The 21,984-nt window shown below is 42.4% G+C and overlaps 1 protein-coding gene across 1 annotated transcript in view; it reads left to right on the forward strand.

Moving 5' to 3' along the window:
• Positions 1–13,431, forward strand: part of SH3YL1 (SH3 and SYLF domain containing 1) — a 38,116-nt gene extending 24,685 nt beyond the window's left edge. Inside the window, exons 9-11 of the mRNA XM_019805523.2 lie at positions 397–475; positions 6,158–6,214; positions 12,606–13,431. Of these exons, the coding sequence (XP_019661082.1) occupies positions 397–475; positions 6,158–6,214; positions 12,606–12,796 (327 nt within the window). The 3' untranslated portion in view covers positions 12,797–13,431. The remainder of the gene's footprint in view (positions 1–396; positions 476–6,157; positions 6,215–12,605) is intronic.
• Positions 13,432–21,984: the final 8,553 nt, after the last annotated feature.

Here is a 21,984-nt window from a genome sequence, read left to right on the forward strand (position 1 = left end):
GGCTAATACTGAGGCCTTGTAGCCTCAAGGTTTTTGTGCTCCGAGCTCCACAACACCCTTCTGGAGCTGATTGATCCCCACGGTACAACGTGAAAACCAACACACAAAGCCTCAGTTGTCACTGCCCTCCCAGGGATTGCTGAGCCGGTCACCGTGTGACTGAGGTGCCTAGATGAGGCAAGCTTCCGTTGCAGAAGACCATCCCCTTCAATCTCTGCCCGTGGCATCCATTTCCACTAAGTGTGGCCTGTGCAGCGCACGTGCTCATTTAGGGCGCTTTGCTCATAGGTGCATAGGATGAACCTTGCCACATATATTCACTGGAAGAAAAAAGCCTTATATGCTCCAAGGTAAAAAAGTATTTTAAAATTATGTGCATTTTTTTGCTCCTCCCAGGCTAAAGAATTACCCCCGAAACCATTGTCAAGACCACAGCAGTCGTCTGCACAAGTCCTGCCGAACTCTGACTCCCAAGGTAAATATTTTTATTGCAATTCAAATGCAATTATAATTAAGCAATTATTAAATATTATTGATAAGAAGTCATGCTACATTGTTAAACTTTAGTGTCAAATAGAAGAACTAATGGGTGTTGAGAAAAATAAATGCTCAGCTTCTAGATACAGGAGACAAATTCTCATTGCTGTAATTTGTGAGAGCTTCTGTTCTCATTCAGAAGATGCTCTCTCCAATTTACAAGGAGATTTATCTTTAAAGTTTTTTCATGTATTTTATTTGTCATTTCTTCCAAAGACATTTATCATGCTGAATTGAAATGGGAACAAATAAGCCTATTTTTCTTGTATACTCGTGGATTTATATTCCGAATATTGAGTTTACCATATATTCTTGGGAGCTCAGGATTTCATAAGGTGGCTTTAAAATAGACCAAATTTATACAGCACAAGACTTTGGCCTCTACCCCCCCTCCCATTGCACATTTGTAGGACAGTCATTCTTGGAATCGTGCTTTCCAGGCGCAGAGGCTAACAGCAAGTAGCAATATATTAAAGTAGGTGATGTTTCATATGATAATTCACTGTTATTCATGAGCACGGTGCTGGGGATTTTGAGAGTATAGACACAAGTCCGACTTCCATCCTGTCTTTGAAGGACTGTCAGTCGAGGAGGGGAGATAAGGCATGTGGAAAAATAACAGCCATTACTGTAAGGAAGCACATGATAGTTCTGGAGGAGGAGTAGAAATATCAAAGTGCTCTAGGGGGCAGGGGGATGGCCCCTCCTTCATGCCCTGTATCCCGCCCGCCCTCACCTGGGTGTGAAATCGGAGTCACAGCCCTCACGCTGGCTCCCGGNCCCCCCCCCCCCCCCCCCCCCGCCCCGGGAAGTGCTCAGGAACTGGCCCTGTTCTTCATGACCCACACTCCTGTAACTTAGTCTGCACCTTACTCTCCCGGTGCCGCATTCTTCTTCCAAAAGAACGGTCCCTTCTGATTCACGTTCAGGTGATTCATTTGCATACACTCATATTTCCAGTGAGTAACGAATGTGGGCACCAAATCTATTTTTATTTTAAACCTGAGTGATTACATAAAATTTGACCTGTGTGTAAGTTTTAAAATACATATTTCTGAAGTGTCCTCACTAGGAAAATAGATATCTGTATGATGCATGTATAAAAATCTTATGTCAGTTCCCTTAATATCACTTCCTTGTCAGTGTAGATTAAAAAACTACTCATCTTACCTCAAGGAGCCCCTTTCTCACAATGGAAGAATCTCAGAAGGTTTGTTTCTCCTGTGTGTTCCACATGAGCACGTGTTCTAAAACCTACATGCCTGAAGGTCACCTTAGGTCCCCAGGCCCCTTGCTTGTGCCAGCTTTGGGCTGTTGTTTCCCACTAGGATATCCTGTCTTCTGAACCTTTCTTGTGGAGACAGATGGCGCCCTCCCCACTTTGCGCAGTGATGACTGTGTCCTTGCTGGTTCACCTTTTGGTCTGTGCACATTTCTGCACACTAGCTCTCCTTACCACACCTTCTCATGAATACTCTCATTTTCCCTTGGCTTTTTCAGTTTCTTTATTTGCTATTAGGTCCCTACCATTTGTTTTCGTTTTTCACATGCGTACCATCTTTCTCAGACAACGTATCATCCCAAGTTTTGAGCACTAGTTTTTGTTTCAGTAAAAGGAAAGTTAAAAATTGGTATCTATTTTTAACCTTTTATTTTAAATCTCACCTGTTCCTAAGTTTTTAATTAAAAAACTGAATCTTGATTGTTAATTTCTTTACATATCTTCTTCACATATAATTTTACATAAATGCATGTATGGTTCATGTAAATTTTTTAATGCATTAATTTTTCTTTTATGAGTTGCTCCCCTTTCTGATTTCTCCTCTTAACTCACGTGACACCTGTACCCATTCTCATCCCAGGAAACCCATGCTGACGACATGCAGTGTAGACATCTGTACTTTCCCCATATATATCTTTCTTGTATATTCCTATACACAGGCACACGTACAAACACATAGATACACATGGACAGAATATTTTGTTGCCTTATAAAAATGCTTCCATATTATACATGTTTAACTCTATCTTGTTTGTGAGTTTTGCTTGTTTTGCTGAACAACACCTTATAGAAATCCCTGAGTCAACTGGTCCAGCTCTAATTATTCTTTTGAATGGCTCTTTAATATTCCGTGGTACAAATGAACATATTTTGTTCAGCCACTCTCCTATTAATAGGTACTAACTTCTTTATTTCAGTTTTTTTCCATGCCAGCCAGCTCCACAATTTACATCTTTCTCAATTGATGTGTCTACATCCTGGCACTTTTATTTATTTTTGGAGATAATTACCAGGAGTGGATGTGATAGGTCAATGGATATATTTTTAAACTTTAACGGATTTGGTAGATTATATTTCAAGTTTTTACTACTGCAGAGACTCATCAGCCATTCCCCACTGCAATGCTTCCTGCCGTGCACTCCCTCCACGCACACCCCCTCCACGCACACCCCCACCACGCACACCCCCTCCACGCACACTCCCCGACCATAGCTTTCCCCACCATGTGTATTCCTCACCACTATTAGTGTTAGAGTGTTTTGAAGTATTTCCATGTCTGAGGGTTGGTTGTATCTCCTTTTTAATTAGATTGTGTTTGCCCCTATTAGTGACCTAAAGATTTCTTCATATAATTGCTGGTGTTTTAGATTTAATCTTTTCTGATTGGTCCATTTTTTCTGTTGGAGTGTTTGTTGCCTTTTCTATTTGAAGAAGAACTTTGACTATCATTTGGGTTACATTTTTTTTCTACATGTAGCATTTGTCTGTTAGTCTTGTTTTTCATACATAATAGTCCCCCCTTATCCATGGGGGTTATGTTCCAAGATCCTAGTGGATACCTGAAACTATGGATAGTACTGAACTTTATATAAACTATGTTTTTTCCTATACATGCAGACCTATGATAAGGTTTAATTTATAAATTAGGCATGGTAAGACATTAACAACAATAAATAATAATAAAATAGAACAATTATAACATACTGTAATAAAAGTCATGTGAATGTGGTCTCTCTGTCTCTTAAAATATCTGACTGTACTGTACTTACCCATCCTCTTGCGATGATGTGAGATGATGAAGTGCCTACGTGGTCAGATGAGAGGAGGTGAGGGATACAAGCACGTGTTGTGGTATTAGGCTTTTATTGACCTTCTGACAATAAATCAGAAGGAGAATCAGCCACTTTCGGGCTGTGGATAACCACAGGTAACTGAGACTGAAAAGCAAAACTGCAGATAAGGGGGGACTACTGTATGCAATATGCAACTCTAAAAAATAATATTATAAACTTATACTGATTCTATGATTTGAGATATTAATTACAATAACATGACATGTATAAATTAATTAATTTGGCATTTGTATGATAATCTTTCCATTTTATGCTTTCCATTTGTTAAGGTATTTTTCTGTCATTCCTAAGATTTCGTAGTTTCTGTGCCTTTTTTGTTAAATTTATTCCTAAGTACTTTATAATTTTGGTTTGCTGTGGTGAATGGAATGTATTTTCCCATTTCTTTTCTTTTTTTAAATTTTTAAAAATTTTTTATTTATTTATTTGAGAGAGAGAGCGTGAGAGAGACAGCGTGAGCAGGGGGAGGGGCAGAGGGAGAAGCAGACTTCCCACTGAGCAGGGAGCCCAACGTGGGACCCGATCCCAGGACCCTGGGATCATGACCTGAGCTGACCTAAGGCAGACACTTAACTGACTGAGTCACCCAGAAACCCTGTACTTTCCCATTTCTATTGCAGAGTGCTTATTTTTATGTTGAGAAAGTCCTAATTTGCATGTATTTTGTCCTGTATCTGATCAGTACCCCAAATCTGTTATTTTTAGTCAGTTTTTAAAAATAGACTCTTTGGGAATATTTATACCCCCTTCCCCATGCTGCCAGTGTTTATTTCTATATTCTTATGTCATAAATTTCTTAGGCCAGCAGCCTTCTTGTTGGCGTGCACCTGTCCTTGGGGTACTCAGACACTCCCCAGGGTTCATGGGCACAAATAGTGTAGGGAACCCAATCTCCAGAGCTCGCTCCTACCTACCTTCTTTGTGAAAGCTGGTTCCGTTCAGAACACGACATGCAGGCTATCCTCTGTCTTCTAGACTTCCCAATGTTTTTTTTCACACTTGAGGAAGAAAAACCCCCCAATCATCCTGAATTGTACTATGCTACATTGTCTCCAAAATGTAAGAACAGTGATCCAATTTGAAATACAGATGTTGACATAGTTAGTGAATGATTCTGACAAGTACCAGATCCTTTTGTCAATCTGTGATTTGTTTCTCTGCTTTCAACAAAACTGAAGAGACACAATGGAATTGTTATATAATGTAGGATAACAATAGTAGGTAATATTATTATTATATATTTCTTATTTTAAAAATCACATAGCTATGTATCACCAAAAAGTTATAAAAGTAATATTTTATTATTGTTGTTTTAATTAGAGATAATTGTGATTTTTTTTTACCTCCATCTCAGAAGGAATATAAAATAATTCTGTTACACGGCTGTAAAATGTACCCTTCCGCCCTTCTCTAGTTTTTATAAGGACCAGTTTTTCTAGTACCTACATCTTTAAAAAAGAATACTAAAATACATTGAACCTGTGTCATTCTAGAAATAAGAAATAACCATCCTGTGTATATGAGCTAAATGTCTTACCCATTTATGGAGATGCATTTCAAATAAAAATTGACTTTCATGTTTAGTAAGTTAACGAGATAATAATAGTATATTTAAGATTTTGGTCAGTTGTGTACCAATAATGATTACTATAATAATTCAAGCTAAAAGAAATTATTTAATAGAGCCTTGCACTTACTTCAAATAACATATAAGAAATAAATTTATGTACAAATTTTTGTTGTAGAAGTTGTTACATAAAATATAATATTAACACATTAGTATAAAATCTTTGGGACAAATGGAATGGATATATGACTTGAAGGTTAAAATGAACATTATATAATTTCTGACTTTTAAAAAAACTTGTTTTTTAACTCATGATGGAGAGTATAGATATAATGATGATTCATATTTACACTATGATATTTAGATTCTGTTATCCCAGAAAGAGATATAATTATTTAATTTAAACAACAAAACTGAAATATGCTACAAAGTGTGTCCTTTACAACTTTTAGGCTTATATTGAACAATTTTAGGTGTTAATTTAAAAATATACGAGTGAATACACGCTGTTTAAAAATTATTTTAGGGGTTAAGCAAACAAGGATGTTTGAAAATCACTGGCTTGGGGGCTACAAACTTCTTTAAAATTCAGGTATCATATGATTGCTTCTGGAAAAAAGTTGTATGTGTCTTACCCGTGAATGTGTAATTCCAAGGTCATGAGTGGTAGTTTCAGTGCTTCTAATCCTACAGGTATCAGATATTAACCCCCTGCCTCATGTTCGGGGTACTTTCTGGGTTTACTCAGGCATTCCTCTTGATGTAAAGTGTGATAAAATAATGATATTTCTATCAATCTTAGAGATTTAAAATACCTGCTCGCAAAAGCAAGATTTGGCCATTCTTGGCTACTTATATGCGCTATGCTAATAAGTCTTCTAAATGCCTCCCTTCTTTTTCTTTTTTTCTGTTTTGCAGGTAACAGAAACAAATATAAGCTGTACCCTGAACTTGCCAGCTATCAGGAGAGAGCCGGTAACTAACCTTTCTATGTGTTAAAAATGATTCATATCCATCTCATAATCACAGCCTTTCTAATTAGTATGGCAGTCTGTAAAACTGTGGGAAGGTGCCGAACACCCCTCTGATTTGCAGGGTATGCACTTGAGTTTGAGAAGTACTTCATGTAAAAAATGCTATGCTTTTGCTCTCTTACTTGCTTTGAATCTGAGGTAAGGAGGGCGATGGGGAGCAGTTACCTGCTGGGGGCACCCCGGCTTGGCAGTACGCGCCGCGGACCCCCAGGAGCTCGTCCGAGGACCAAACCACAGGATGTTTTCAAATATTGCCATGATAGAATGACAAGGTTTGTTCATTGTGAGTTATAGTCATCATCACATTTTTTCCTGGGCTTTAGCCCCATGAATACTTTTGTGTTTTCAAGGGACTGTTTATTCCTCATGTCCTGATATTTTGCTGTTCTGGGAGCTACGTCATGAAAGTTAGTAGGATTTGCTGTGATGGAAACAGTCCCTCAACCTGTCTTACTTCAACATTCTTTAGAACATATTCCTTAAAGAATTAAGCAATTATTTAGAAATGTGAATGGGACACAAAATGAAGGCAAAGGTTAACCAGCTGTAAAGCAGCCTGTTTATTTTTTCACATCGTCTTTTGTCACTGGAGTCACAGAACCATACATTCCTGGGTAAGTAAACTGCGGGGCATTACCTGTTTCATATAAACAGAACGTCAAGGTAACTAAGTACCCATTTCTTTTTAAAATTTATAAAGATATTTCAAAATGTCTCTTAAGCAGAGTTCCTTAAACAGAAGTTGACCTTTTCCTGATGGATTAGGGTTTCTGACGTTCCTTTTGCTTCCAGCCTGGTTCCCATCGTGTGGAGCCCACTTGGGGCCGTCCGTTCTCGCAGGGGCTGGGGTAGAGAGAGTCCCGTGTTCAGAGGCAATCTGCTGGCCTGGGTTTAACTGTGAGAGAATGCTGTGCTGCGGTCTCAGGCACAGTGAGAAAACTCTGAGAGGCTTTGAAAAATGTATTTTGCTCTCGTGAATGTGATTTACAACCATGGTAGAGATTACTGAGATTGTCATAATTGGACCTTTGGATACACACCCTTCAGAAGCAAAAGTGGTTAACATGTAAATATTTATACCCAAGTATCATACGCATCTGGAATTTTATATAGCAGTCTTTTAAAGACTGTTACAACTAGACCTACACTTGGGTATCCTGCAATTAAAGCGGTTCTTAAATTTGAGGTCAACAGACAAGCTGAGTTGCTGAGGGACAAGGGACAGCAGAGGCTGTGGTGACAGTGGGGACAGTAGCTGCTTTTTCATGGTTCTCTAGAGCGTGTGCCCACAGGCTTGGTGCCTAGGGAATGTTAGCAATACCCCTAAAAGGCACTGAGGGCAGTGTGAAGTTATAAGAAACAAACCCTGGGTGGGCTCTGGAAACAGGACCGGACTTGAACTCGATACTTTGACCACTAGCGATTCCCAGACAGTTACCAGCCCGTGGTTGGTCAGTTGGTCAGGTTTTGTTTTCATATTTGAGGGTGGGACGAGTTAAATTGTGTAAACAGTAGGTACTAGGATAATATTAATTTATTTTAGTCCTTTCTCCAACATAAGGGATTTTGAAGAAAAAAATGGACAGGAAGGTTTTTAAAAAGTCTATTTTTGAAATAAAACTTACTTTACATGATTGTGTTTTTGTAAAAAGCAGCTGTGGAACCAATTAAATTCTTACAAGGACTTTCTCACATCCTGGCCGAGCACTGCTGCAGAGAAAAGGCACAGGGCCCAGTCCGGAGCCTCAAGTTAACCCTGTCCTACAGGGAAATCCAGGCCCCCATGGGCTGGCTCTCAGCCTGTCCCACACCCACTGACCAGATTCACTTTTGCATGGGCTGTTGGGCAGAGCAGTAATTCTCCAAGTTGCGTGTACTTCTGTTTTGCACACTTTGGAAGCTCAGCCAGACAACTTGCAAGTGCACAGCCTTGTTTACCGTACCTTTCTGTCACAGCCTGTGTCCTCCTGTGGCAGGCTTCACCACCCGCCTCCTGTCGACCCTGTAATTTTCAGTGACAGTCTGGGCACACGCACTGTGGGCGCCACCCCGTGCTGCGTGGACGACCTGGATCGACTCGCTCTGTGCCAATGGTACTCCCTTCCCCGTTGCAGCGACCACACATGCCGCAGACTTTGCCTTTTGAGAACTGCTTTTCTGGCGACCTCCTCTAGTGGCCTTACCTGCCTCACTCACCAGTGACTCTCACCGTCTTCTGGAGGACGCGGTTCCCAAAGTGACAGGCCCCACACCTGGCCTGGGGAAACGTGGTACCAGAGTTAATTAAGTCAGCCATGCAACTCACCACTACATTAAATGTACACAAAACCAAGATGCGTTTGTTCTCTTCTGCTTGCCTTGAAATGGACCTTCCAAAGACTGCGACTCCTTTCCTGAGTCATGTCTGGGGCCAGATACGTGGGTTTCCTGTGGGTTATGTTAGCGGACTCCATGGAGAAAGCAGCTGGGAGTAACCAGTGCCGCCCTATAGACCTAGCCTTGCTAGTGAGGAGCCTCAGGGCAGCTGCAAATGTGTTTCCTGTGAAGTGTAGTCCTGATTCGGGAGAGAAGAGGACGCCGTATTTGAATTAAAGTGAATATTACGATGAAAATGGCTAGCTGCTTCCAAGAGCCCCCATATTTCTTAAACGTAGAGACGTAAAACTTGAAGGCATAGATTACTCCGAAGGGAAGGGATCTGTGAATGCCAGATATTTTAGTTAGCAGTGGGGCCTGCTTCCCCGGTCCCCAGGGGGCTCTCCCTTTCTGGAAGGACATACCTCCCTCTCAGAAAAAAAAGGCCCACCTTTTTTTTCAATAAGCTATTTGTGGGCATTAAACTTTTCCTTATGGAAAGTATCCCTAATATTTACAGTAAGGAAGAGCTGAGTCATTTTGCTTGAAGAAAAAACTAACAGTAGGCACGGTGTGAGATGGCCTGCAGACCGTTACCTCCAGGGAGCACTGGTCTTTGTTGAGGCCTCGTGCTCTCGTGGATGAATTTTCGCCCAAACTCCTCCAACTCCTGCCTCTTCTTGGGCACACTCTGTCTGCCTATCTTGCCTGTGTTCTTCCCTAGCTCTGCCAGCAATGAGCTCCTCCCATCTGCCTCATCTCTGCTCAAAATTTGGATGGGGAGAGGAGGAGTGTTGAATATCAACCTCCTCGAAGCCCACAGGACTGCCTTCTTCTCTGCTGCATCTCAGAAACCCCCCGCCCTGTCCTTATACCCCCTTTCCCATCACCACTCCATCCTTAGAAACTATGATTCGGAGGAAGCTGGACAACACCTACATGGGAAGGGCAGGGACTGAACCAAGTCCGTGACCTTGTCTGTCTTTCATTCAGTTCATAGTATCTTTCTTCCTCGAATTATTCATCACAAAATATATTCCTAAAACCAGTAAGAACCAGTTCAGTTATCAGTGATTACCCAGGATCATCATCCAACATTCTTATAATTTGTAGAGTCTAGATTATTCAGTGATGCAGGAAAACATGCTAATTCTCCTTGAAAATTTGCCTAACAAAAGTGAAATGCTCTGATAACCCTAAGTTCTGTCTGTTGAGCGCAGTTCGGTACCTGTGTGGCTGCAGAGACCCTTGGGGTGTGATGTCAGTAGTGACTATGAGTCCCCGGGGACAGACTTCTGAGCTTCGGGTCTCACCTCCTTGGACAAATTGCCTGACATTCTGTAAAGTGGGGTGACAGCAGTAGCGGCCTCGCTGGGGGGGGCGGGACGGGCTGAGCGCACGGCAGGTGCCGTCACGGTGTCTGACTCCGTGCACAGTGGCTGCTCTGTTGTATACTCGGGGCTGACACCTGTTATCATTGTGATCATCCTTCATGCGTTCTCCTTTTGTGCCTATGTGCAATGTGTAAATGTACACATGTATGGCTGCTAAGATAGCTATGACTTCCAGAACATTCCCTGAGGGTCACTAGGACTCTTCTTGCTTGCTTCTTTGTGTTATCCAAGGTGCCTGGGTGACAGGAGAGAGGCGGGGTTACTGGAGGGCTTTCATTAATTGAGTTTGGTTGAAAGGGGCTGAGCTTTATGAACGGAGGTGGAACATATTAAGTATTGATTAGAAAATGACGTTCAGAATGATTTTGTCCTCCAACATTACCTCACATTCCTCTGATTTAATGACAAAGAGGCCGGTGGGGAGGACTTGCTGTGTGTCCCATCACGGCGCGGGATCACAGCCACTTGTCACGTACACGGTAACGACTGCTCATTCATGTGTGTTGGCTGTTACTCAGCTGGTTTCGATGATATCCAGACTTTGTCAAAATTCTACACTTCCGTGATCCACTTCTAATCTTCCTTAAAATTGATAGACTAAAAGTAAATATAGTATAAAATATAAAAACAGGCAGAACATGTTTGTATGATAGAAAAAAGTAATGATACCAGGAATATCTCCCCCGTAATTCCGTTGTTATTAGGGCTATTTCTTTAGGAGAACTGAGAACCACGCAGCGCGTGTTTTAACAGAAGAACTGTAGCACCATCTTGTGTGGACTACAAATTCCGTGTTTCCGTCGACGTCGTGTAATTAAAGTCTTGGCTTTTTATTTCTTACTGACAAGCCAAATTTGGTTTATCTTTTATTATTATAGTATTATAGGTTCAAATAAGTAACTGGTTTTTAGAATTCGGTTATTTATGTTTTCAGTGTATCTGCACTAAGATGCATTTAACAAGCATCTAATTGTCTAATATGTGCACAAAATATGTGAAACAAATATAACAGTCCATGTAGCTGAATACACAGAAAGTATCTGTTTCTTTATATTTCTTATGACATTATACACTTTATAGTATTTAGTGTTTTTTACTCCTATTAACTCCTCAACTCCCAAGGTATTTTTTCCCTAATACAGTACAGAAAATTCTACACATTGTGTTGAAACTCTTATTAAGTCTATGCAAATGTACTTCTTGTGCTAATTTGGGTTTTATCTGTTTTGAGAGGAAGTATAAAGTAAGCACAGAAATAAAAACAGCCGTGAAGCCTATGGAGACAATGTCTGCTGACGAGTCGGCAAAATGCGTCTGAGCTGGAACCCTGGAAGCCAAAGGCTACAGAGCTTGGCTTTTGTTTTGTTTTGTTTAACATTTTGTTTTATTTTTCATCGTGAGAAGTGTACGTTTTAATCCCCATCCTCCTGCCTCCCTGCCCTGTGGTAGCAATAGTTTGTCTCTAGAGTTAAGAGTCTGGGTCTGTTTCTTGGTTTGTGTCTCTTTCTGTCTCTTTTTTTCTTCCATTGCACATTTTTTTTTCTTAAATTCCACTTGTGAGTGAGATCATATGGTATTTGTCTTTCTCTGACTGACTTATTTCCCATAGCCTAATACTCTCTAGCTCTATCCTGGAGCATGGTTTTTCAATTAAATCTTTTATGATACAATCATGAACGTCAGTGTGTTTTTCTCTAACAGCTACACTTCATGGAAACCATGATGACCATTCTATTAAAAGGGGAAAAATGTAAATTCAGTTGACCTTTGAACAACGTGGGGTGGGGGGGTTTAGGGGCACCAAACCCCATGCAGTTGAAAATCCACATATAACTTTTGACTCCCCCAAAACTTAACTATTAATAGCCTACTGTAGACCAGAAGCCTTACCAAAAACATAAATAGTAAATTAACACATATTCTGTATGCTGTATGTATCATATTCTGTATTCTTATAATAAATGAAGCTAGAGAAAATAAAATATTATTAAGAAAATAAGGAGACGGATGCCTGGGTGGCTTAGTCAGTTAAGCGTCTGCCTTCTGCTCAGGTCATGATCTCAGGGTCAAGGGATCCAGTCCCACATCAGGTTCCTTACTCAGCAGGGAGTCTGCTTCTCCCTCTGCCTCTGCTGCTCCCCCTCCTTGTGCTCTCTCCTGCTCTCTCTGTCAAATTAAGTAATTAATTAAAAAAAAAAGAAAAGGAGAAAATACATTTATAGTATCATACTGTTTATCAAAAAAAATCCATGTGTAAGTGCACAACTGTGTTGTTCAAGGGTTAACTTGTAATATTATAGATTATTCAAACGGTTATAACCACAGATATTTGCTAAATACGTAGTTAAATATATAATAATATGCAGTTTGACTTGTATGGATTTAGGAAATGTTATTACCAAACATTTGCTCTTTTCAAAGAAGAAAAACGTAAGTTTAATAATATGATGAAAATCACACAGACTACACGCTCTAAGGCATTAGAATATCAAGTATTGAAGTTAATTTATATCTTTACCTACACACCCTTCCAAGGTTTTCCCATTAAAAATGTGAATAATTTAAATACTCTGTTTGTTTTAGGCAATTTGAATCAACCCATTGAAGTGACTGCATTGTATTCTTTTGAAGGACAACAGCCAGGGGATTTGAATTTTCAAGCTGGAGACAGAATCACAGTTATATCAAAAACAGATTCACACTTTGATTGGTGGGAAGGAAAGCTCCGAGGTCAAACTGGCATTTTTCCAGCCAACTATGTTACCATGAATTAAAGTTTATATTATTTTCTTCTTTGAGAGTTATAAAACATTTATTTTTCCACTGGCAGGATTTACTCTCCAGTTAAGCAATGTTTAATATAAGTTTTAAAATACTTCTCTTTATTCTATAAACTTTTATCTAATATGTAAAAGATTTTTTATCTCTATAAATGGTTAACTTACTTATCTTTAAATACTTTGTACTAACTTTATCACATATACTGCTTAATAGTTAATATGCTCCAATTCATATGGTCACAGTCCTTTTGTGTTCATTTTCAACCATCACTAAACCTGTGATTGGCTCTGTATATGGTCATTGCTTATTCTAATTTGAGAATCTTAAGGGTAAGGGCATGAATACCAACTCATGTATTTCTGTTTGCAAAGAGACTAGAGAAGGAATCAGCTTAACAAAGGTATTAAGTAATCCTTCTAGTTGTAGGTACAAGCTAGAATATGAATCCTTAAAAATGATTTTTATTTCTTCAAACATCACATATATGTATATTGGTAGCAGAAACATGCTGCTGCAAAGTTCAGCCACTCTGCATTAAACAAAGATGACGTTAACTTTTCTTCTGCGTGAGGTTATGTTTATTCATTTCTAGTAGGAGAACCAACTGATGTTGACATGGCCTCGTTGTCCCTAAATAAATGTTTTAAATGATAAGTTAATGTCTTAATTTTGTTTTTCTTACTTTCTCTGTGTAAAGAAAGAGACCCTGTGCTTGGCCTGAAGGTTAAAACCCACCGCTGTGATCAGCTGCCTAACTTTTCTTTTTAGCTTTACTAATACATACTGACAAATACAACCGTAGAATATTTAAAGGTTACCATGTGATGATTTGGAACACATGCACACCGTGAAAGGGTTCCCACCAAGGCAATTAACACACCCATCATTTCACATAGTTACCTTTTTTTTTTTTTTGGTGAGAACACTGATGTTCTCCTTTCTTAGTGAATCTCAATTATATAAAACAATATTATCAAACTTAGTCACCATGCTGCACATTAGACCATGGAAAACTTGTTCCTCTTACACTGGAAGTTTGTAGCCTTTGACCAGTCCCTCTTAATTTCCCCACCTCCTCGCCCCTGGTAACCGCCAGTGTACTCTGTTTCTGAGTTCGGTTTGCTTACACTCCCATATAAGGGAGGACATACGGTGTTTGTCTTGTACTGACTTATTTCACTTAGGATAATGGTACATCCATATTTTCTCAAATCCCAGGATTTCCATGTATATCTATATCTATATATATATCACATTTTCTTTATGCTTTCATCTGTTAATGAACACTTAGGTTTTCTATATATAATAGCATGTCATCTGTAAACAGAGATAACTGTGCTTGTCCCTTCCCAATGTGGCTGCCTTTTATTCATTCCCTAACCGGAAGCCTGTATCTCTCACTCCCCTTCACCGCCTTTTCTTTCTTTTTCTTGCCTCATTGCACATATAGGATTTCCAGTACTATGTTGAGCAGAAGTGCAAGAGTGAGCACCCTTGTTTGTACCTGATCCTAGAGGAAAAGCTTTTAGATTTTCACTGTTGAGTGTGATAACAGCTGTGGGTTGGTCATATGTGTGCATGTTGTTTCATCTTCACAGATTGATGAATTTTCTAGGTTTTTTTCTTGTAATTTATTTCTACTGTTGTACCACTGTGTTCAGAAAAGATGCTTGATAGGATTTCAGCCTTTTAAAGTTTATTAAGACTTGGTTTGTGACCTGATCTGTCCTGTTGAATGTTGCATGTGCCCTTGAGCAGACTGCATCCTGCTACCATAGGATGGAACGTTCTGCATGTGTTTGTGGGTCCACCTGGTCTGACATGTAGCCCAAGTCCAGGGTTTCCTAACTGACTTTCTGCCTGGATGATCCATTCGTTGTTGCAAGTGGGGGATTGAAGTTCCCCACCCCCTGCCTCACCGCCCCCCCTTGTTTTTGTGCATTTTCTATAGGTTTTTGCTTGTGGCTAGGTGAGGCTTACACAAAACCTCTTAGAGTTACAACTGTCCATTTTAAGCTGGTAACAACTTTGAATGCATATAAAAGCTTTTTTACACCCCTCATTTTGTCTTTGATGTCACAATTTACATCTTTTTACATTGCATATCCATTAAAACTATTGTATAGTTATTAATACTTTCTTTTAATATTTATACTGGAGTTATGTGACTTTTCCACCACCATTACAGTATCAGAATATTCCGAATTTAACTATATAATTACCCTTACCAGTGAGTTGTATTCTTGCATGTTTCCCTCTGACTAATTAGTGCCCTTTCATTTCAGCTTGAGAACTCCCTTTAATCTTTCCTGTTAGGCTGTTTTAGTGGTGATGAATTCCTTCAGCTTTTGTCTGCCTGCAAAGCTTGTTCTCTCCCCTTCAGTTCTGAAGAACAACTTTGACAGGTAGAGTATTCTTGGTTGGCAGTGTTTTCTGTTTTTTGGGTTTTGTTTTTTGTTTTTCCTGTCAGGACCTTGAATATATCACCGGAAGAATGACCTTCTAGCCTACAATGTTTCTGCCGGAAAATCCGCTGATAGTCTTATGGGGTTTCCCTTGTACATAACAAGTTGGTTTTCTCTTGCTACTGTTAAGATTCTGTCCTTGTCTTTAATTTCTGGCAATTTAAACATGAAGTCTCTCAGTGCAGGACCCTTTAGATGCATCTTGTTTGGAGTCTGTTTCTTTTCTCAGGTGAGGGATGTTTTCAGCCATTATTTGTTGGAATAAGCATTCTCCCTTTCCTGCTCTCTACTTTGGGGACCCCTCTAATGCATTCATTGGCCCATGTAAGTCCCTAATCTGTCTCCACTCTTTTTCATTATCTTTCTCTCTACTCTTCTGACTGGATGGACCCCACTGCCCTACCCTCGGATTTGCTGATTCTTCCTTCTGCTCCATGTACTTGGGTCTTGAACCCCTCTGTTGAATTTCTCGGTTCAGTTGTTATATTCTTTGATGAGAAGAACAAAGGTAAAAGAAATGTAGATAAAATTAAATTTCCTCACAACTTGCAGCCCATTGACAAATACTTAAGACAAGCAGAGTATGATAACCCTCAAAGAATTCATAACTGTCTTCACGTTAATGCTTTGCCAGAGGCAAACAGCAACCCTAGCTGGACAAGAGCCACATCTCTAGGGTCCTGTAAGTCCTCTTTTACACAGGAAAGCCCTTTTGAACACTTCCTTTGTCTCTACCGCACCGACTTAAGAGAAGCGTGTAATCAGTTGCCCCCACGATCCCAGTGTAACTCTTCCTGCCCAGGGGACCCGTCCCTGTGCTCTAAGAAAAACACCTTTTTGCACTGAAAATGTCTCAAGAATTCTTTCTTGACTGTTCACTCCTGGACCCCACATCACATCATTCTTCAGTTTGGTGATTTCTGTCTTGTACTTGTTTACATTTTCTATCTCTTTATTTAAATTTCCACTTTGTTCATCATTGCTCTCTTGCCTTCAGTGAGCATCTTTTCCACTGTTGTTTTAAACTTTCTATTGGGTATATCCAGATCTTCTTTTGATTAAGTTCAGTTTCTGGGGATGTATCTTGTTCTTTTCTTTGTAATATATTCCCCTGACTCTCCTTCATCTCCCCTGTCTCTCTTGTTTTCTGCACATCCCTCTCCCAGTTCTGATGGTGTCCTGTAGGAGTTGAACCTTGTTACCAGAGCTCCAGGTCATCTCTAAAAACTCTGTGGTTGTCCGAACAGCCTACTTCGTTCTTGGTGACCTCTAGTGGTTGAGGGCGTGCCAACAACCACTAGTGTTGCAGGAGGGAAGATTCCAGTCAGCACCTAGATGCAGGATGATTGGAAGCTGGACCCTCAGGCAGCATGGAGAAAGCATGTAGTTCATCTCTTTCTGTGGAGAAACTGGGAGAGGAAGCATTTTTACCTGCTCCCTCTGCACTGAGCCTGGATGTTTAGTGTGGGGTGCAGAGTACTCCTGTGCCCACTTAAAAACTGCTTCTTGGTTCGCTACAGTCTTTCGGGACTCATCAATGCAAGCCCTGCCGGCTATCAGAGGTGGTGGTTTGAGGGTCCATCCTTTGAATGGCAGCTTTAAAAGCTGGGGTGCCTGATGCGTGGACAGTCTTCCAAAGAGATGCTTGGTTTCATTATTGGAATAAACCACAGGGAGAAAGCAGGGGTAGTGTCCATTGGCCCCCCAGGGCCCCAGAGAGGACAGCAGCCAGTACCCAAGTGTAAGCTAATTAGATGCCAGGCCCTCAGGCAGCAGCTTCTAAGTGTGCAATCAAGTCTCTTCCAGGAAAGGGGAACATGGGAGAACATGGGAGATGGGTGTTTTGACCACTCCCTCCGAGCTGAGCCCTTGGGGGAATAGATGTCCTGAGTGTTCGTGGTCCCATTAAGAACTGCCTCTTGGTGTTTTATAGTCCTGTGGGACTTGCGAACATAAGCCACACTGGCTTTCAAAGCTCACTGATTTGGGAGCTCGTCCCTTGGATGGCAGCCTTAAAGCTGGGGCGCTTGAGGGTTGGTCCAAAACCTCTGCTCTTCAGGGAGAAGCTGGGAGTTGGGGTTTCCCCCTTGATTGCGTGGTATTGTGCCAGGGGGTAGGCTTCATGGTGACGATGTGTCTCAGCCTTTCCTACCTGTTCTGATGTGGATATTTCCTAGCTCCCCAATGTGGAGGATTAGTTTCTGGATTTCTCTCAGAGGGATTCCTCTATAAATAGTTATGTGTTCAGTGCACCTGTGGGAGAAGGGAAATTCAAGAGCTTACCTGTGTTATCTTGGTCCCTCTAACTTCTTCCTCAAACTCCAAACTCATCTCCAACCACACATTTGACAGCTTTGTTTGGACAGGTAGTAGCATCTCAAACCTAACTTGTCCAAAACTGAACTCTTGTTTTCCCCTTTCCTAGGCCTTATCTTCCCTCAACATTCCTTCTTAGTCAATGAGAATTCCATTCATCCATTTCCTTCGGCCACAGAGTTACCTAGGAGCCATTCTTGACTTTTCTTTTTATCTTGCACTCTATACCAAACTGACCTGTATTACCACCCTAAATTAGGCCACCGTCAGCTCAGCCCTAGACTTTTGTAATGATGAGGGAACAGAGGCAAGCTGAGCACAAAGCAGAAGCTGACATCCCCCACCCCATGGGATGTATGTGACATTCCTCAGGCACTCCTGGATGCCCTAAAGCTAATTCGAAAGGAAAAACAAATAATTTATGGAGATCACAATCCCGCAGGACCTGAATCCCCTCAGTCTACAAATGTCTTAGCAATTTACAAGAACAAAGCATTTCTATCAATAACCTAGCTTCCAGAAGGAAATGCAGATACAATTAAATGTCCTTATAATCTGCAGCCCATTGAAGATACTTGAGGAGGGCAGACTATAATGTTCCTCCAGGAAGTTCCCAACTATCTTCACATTAATGCCTTCCTAGAGGAGTAAACAACCTTAACTTGACAATGGCCAGGGCTCCAGGATCCTGTGATTCTTCTTTTAACATGTGAAAATCCTTTTGAAACCTCCCTTTTTCTCACCTCCCCCAACCCCATAGAATATAACCAGCCCCCTCACAACCAGGGGCAGCAGCTCTTCCTGCCAGGGGTCCTGTCCCTGTGCTTTCATAAACCACCGTTTTGCATATGATGTGGTTTGGGGATATTGGTGAGGTTCAGCGGGGTGGAGCCCGGAGTGCCCTGTGTGCCCAGGCGAGAGCCACCAAGACCGGCCACCTGCGGTCCTCAGGACTGGCCACACATCACGTTCACCTATGAAAATGAGGAAGAATAATCAATAATTGAGAAAAACATTACAATATAATACTGAATTTTAAAAATCCGAATACAAAACGGTGTGTCAATACGATCCCATTTTACTTGAAAAAAGTATATGACAGGAAAGTGAAAAATGTTCACTGAATCAACTGGAGGTCAATGTTAACAACAGGAATTCTCTGAAAGAGGGAAATCCGACTAGCCGGGCCTCCTGTCCCCACCCGGGGGGTCCGGGAGGGGGAGGGGAATGGGGAGGGACAGCTGTGTCTCCACGTGCCCGGGCCTTGGCCTTGACGCGGCCCGCACTGTCGGGAGCTGGGGGGCAGGCAGCCTGTCCTCAGTCGGGGACCCCGAGGGCCGGATCTGCGAGGTCGGGCCGGCAAGTTTGCGCCGCGATCCGGTCCTTGTGTGTCCGACCCCCAGGCCGCGCCCCTCTGGCGCACTGACAGCTCGCGTGGATTTCCTTGGAAACCCGCAGGCTTCCAGGTCCCAGCTCCTCAGAGCGGCCAGTCTTGAGGCCCCAACCCTAGTCACCGACGCGCCCACCTCGCGAGGACTGACCCCAGGGCGCGGAGGAGGACGCCGAAGCAGGGCCTGGTGCTTCGTCCTCCAGAACCCAGCGGGGGTCATCGGTTCTCTCGGGCCCCTGCCCTGGCGCCCCTGCTTGCGCGGGGCGGGCACCTGTGGCCTCGGCGGCGCTGCGGGCCCCGTCCCTGCAGACCGGCCGCGCAGGCTCAGGGCGCACACCGGCGGGACTGCTCTGCGCTGTGGTCACGTCCCTGCCGGCGCTGTCCCCAGCACGAGGCCTGGTCTGCAGGCGGTGCGGGGGTGGGGGCGCCCCTTGGTTTGAAAGGAAACACCCGGGTCTCAGGAACGAGGGCCCAGCGTCCGGGAAGCTGCTCCGAGGTTTGTCCTTGGGAAGAGCTGCTGCGGGCTTGGTTACACCCGCAGAAACGCACATCAGGGAGGTGGAAACCCCGAGTGAAGGAGGGAGAGACAAGCTGAGCGGGAGGCGCTGTGAGCGCTGTGGTTCATCTGGATGCGTGCGAGCAGGAGAGCAGGCGATGGGGTGAAAGGGTAGCAGACAGACAGACAGACCGCTGCTTGCTCATGGGGCAGAGGCCTCCTCCTACATCAGGTTTTTGGGGGAAACGCACCATTTGTCTTCAGAACCTACCTGCCGCCTCCCCTTGAAGTACTTTCTCCAGACTCTGCCCTTCTCTGGCAGGTTTTCTTTGCTCTCAGCGCTGTTTCTGACCAGGCCTGTCACCTGCCTGTGACCCTCATGTGGTTGCATACCACTCAGTCACTCTTGCAAAGAAACACCTTCTGAAATGGTGAAAATTTGTGCTTAAATAATTTTGCCACTGCAAGTAACAGCAAATAACAGGAGACATGAAAATCTCTGATTAAGTGTATCGGAATTTCTTTTTCTCGAATGACAAGAAGCGGGGGTAAAAGTCCAAAGTCACTGACGATATCAGAAACCCTGGAATATTCTCCATTGCTCCGTGTCTTAGAGTTTACTGAGGCAGTGCGTTTGTCCTATGCACTTCTCATTTTTCCATCACAACGCACGTATTCAGTTAGTATCTACCGTGTGTTCCTGGGGACACAAAGTGGGTAAAGAAATTTCCTTATGGAGCTTCATTCTTCTCAGGAAAGACACACAGTAAATAAAATAATCATTAAAATGTTAAAAATATGCTTAAAATGTAAAACGTTTATAATATAAATAAGTAAAAATAGATCAAAAAAATATAAAACATACACACAATTAACAAATATGAAAGTACACCTACAGTGTATCAGCTTCTGGCAAGGGCTGTGGAGAAACCAAGTCAGGGAGGGAGGAGGCTCTTCAGAGCCCAGCCTGGGTTAGGGGAGTCAGGCACTTGAGCAGGTGGAGCCTGTCTGAGAAGCCCCCCAGCAGGTGTGTGCAGCGGTGAGTGAGAGAGCAAAGCAGAGGGGAGGCCTGCAAGAGGCATCCTGTGGAGGGTGTAACATCCCTCCAAGTTTTCCCGTGGGCTTTGTCATCTCTCCTTCTGCCCTTTCTGACCCCTCCTCCCCGGGCAGCCGCTCCTCTGCTTTCTGTCACGATGGAGCACTTTTGCGGGTTTTTTGGTAATTTTCATAAAGAGAATGATTTGTATGAACGAACTCTTGTGGCCCCGTCTGGGTGTAGGCAGCGCGATTTCTTTTTTCAGACGTGCCCACCGGGGGTCCCCCCACTTCACTGCGGGTTAGGGTTGGCAGCCCAGTCTCCACCCTTTTGCCATAAACATCTTTCCTGGATTTGGCTACAAGAGAACAAAACGAAAACACTACCGACATTGTTAGCCCAGTGCTTTGCAAGGCACGTCCCTGACTTCCCTGGAGTCAGTATGCTCGAACCCAGGCGGTGCGAGTTCCCCTCCCAGCTGCGGTGGCCCAGGCTCCAGCCCCACGGGCCGGCATCGGGCATCCCTGGTCACAGGTTCGGTCACGCTGATGGGTTTGCAGCCCTGCGTCATAGCTTCCGCTCCGTTTTCCCCGTGACCAGTCGTGTTGTACGTCTTCCTGTGCTCACCTCCCTTCATGCTTCACACTCAGTAAATTCTCCAATTCAATTTTCTCCTCATTTTAATTTGGGTTTCTTTTTTATTATTGAGTCCTGAAATTTCTTTATATATTTTGGATAAAATCAGATATCCGATTTACAAGTATTTTCTCTCGGTCTGTGGCTTATGTTTTCATTCTCTTTGCAAAATGCATTGTAGAAAGCAGATGTTTTAATTTTATGAAGTCCTCTTCATCAGGTTTTCTTTTGTGAATCTGAGAAGTCTTCAAACCCTCCGCCTCAGAGTTTCTCCAATGTTTCCTTGTAGCGTTTAGGTTGGGATTTTAGTTTCGGTCTATGATCCATTTGCAATCATTTTTGTATATAGTGAGAATGGGCGGAGCAAAATCCTTGTGGTTTTTTGTTCGTTTATTTTCAGTGTTGATTCTTTTCCTTATATGACAGTAATAACACGCTGGACTCCTTGGACCCAAGGACTGCCTTTTCAACAGTTCTGAAAAAATTCTGAGCAAACTTCCTCCAAGTTTTGTCATGTTCTCTCATTCCCGCTTTTTCCCTTGAGCTCTCGGGGAGTGCCCGCCTCCTCACTGTGACCCTATTTTTAAACTCCTTCATCTTCCCATCTCTTGGTCTCATCAGACTGTCCTTTGAATAACGCATTCAGACACACCCTTTTGTTTGCTGTTCATTCTCAGTTGTTGACAAATGCTGCTATTGCACCATCAAGTTTTAAATTTCAATTCTTGCCCCTTTTTATTTATTGAGGTTTTTACTAGCTGAATTTTCAAATGTGCTTCCTCTCTTTATTGTCTCTTGGCGTAGCTTCTGTCTTCTAGTTTCTGCTTTATTTGTGTGGCCAT

This window comes from Ailuropoda melanoleuca, chromosome 4 (genome assembly GCF_002007445.2).
Source record: "Ailuropoda melanoleuca isolate Jingjing chromosome 4, ASM200744v2, whole genome shotgun sequence".
NCBI classification, from domain to species: Eukaryota; Metazoa; Chordata; class Mammalia; order Carnivora; family Ursidae; genus Ailuropoda; species Ailuropoda melanoleuca.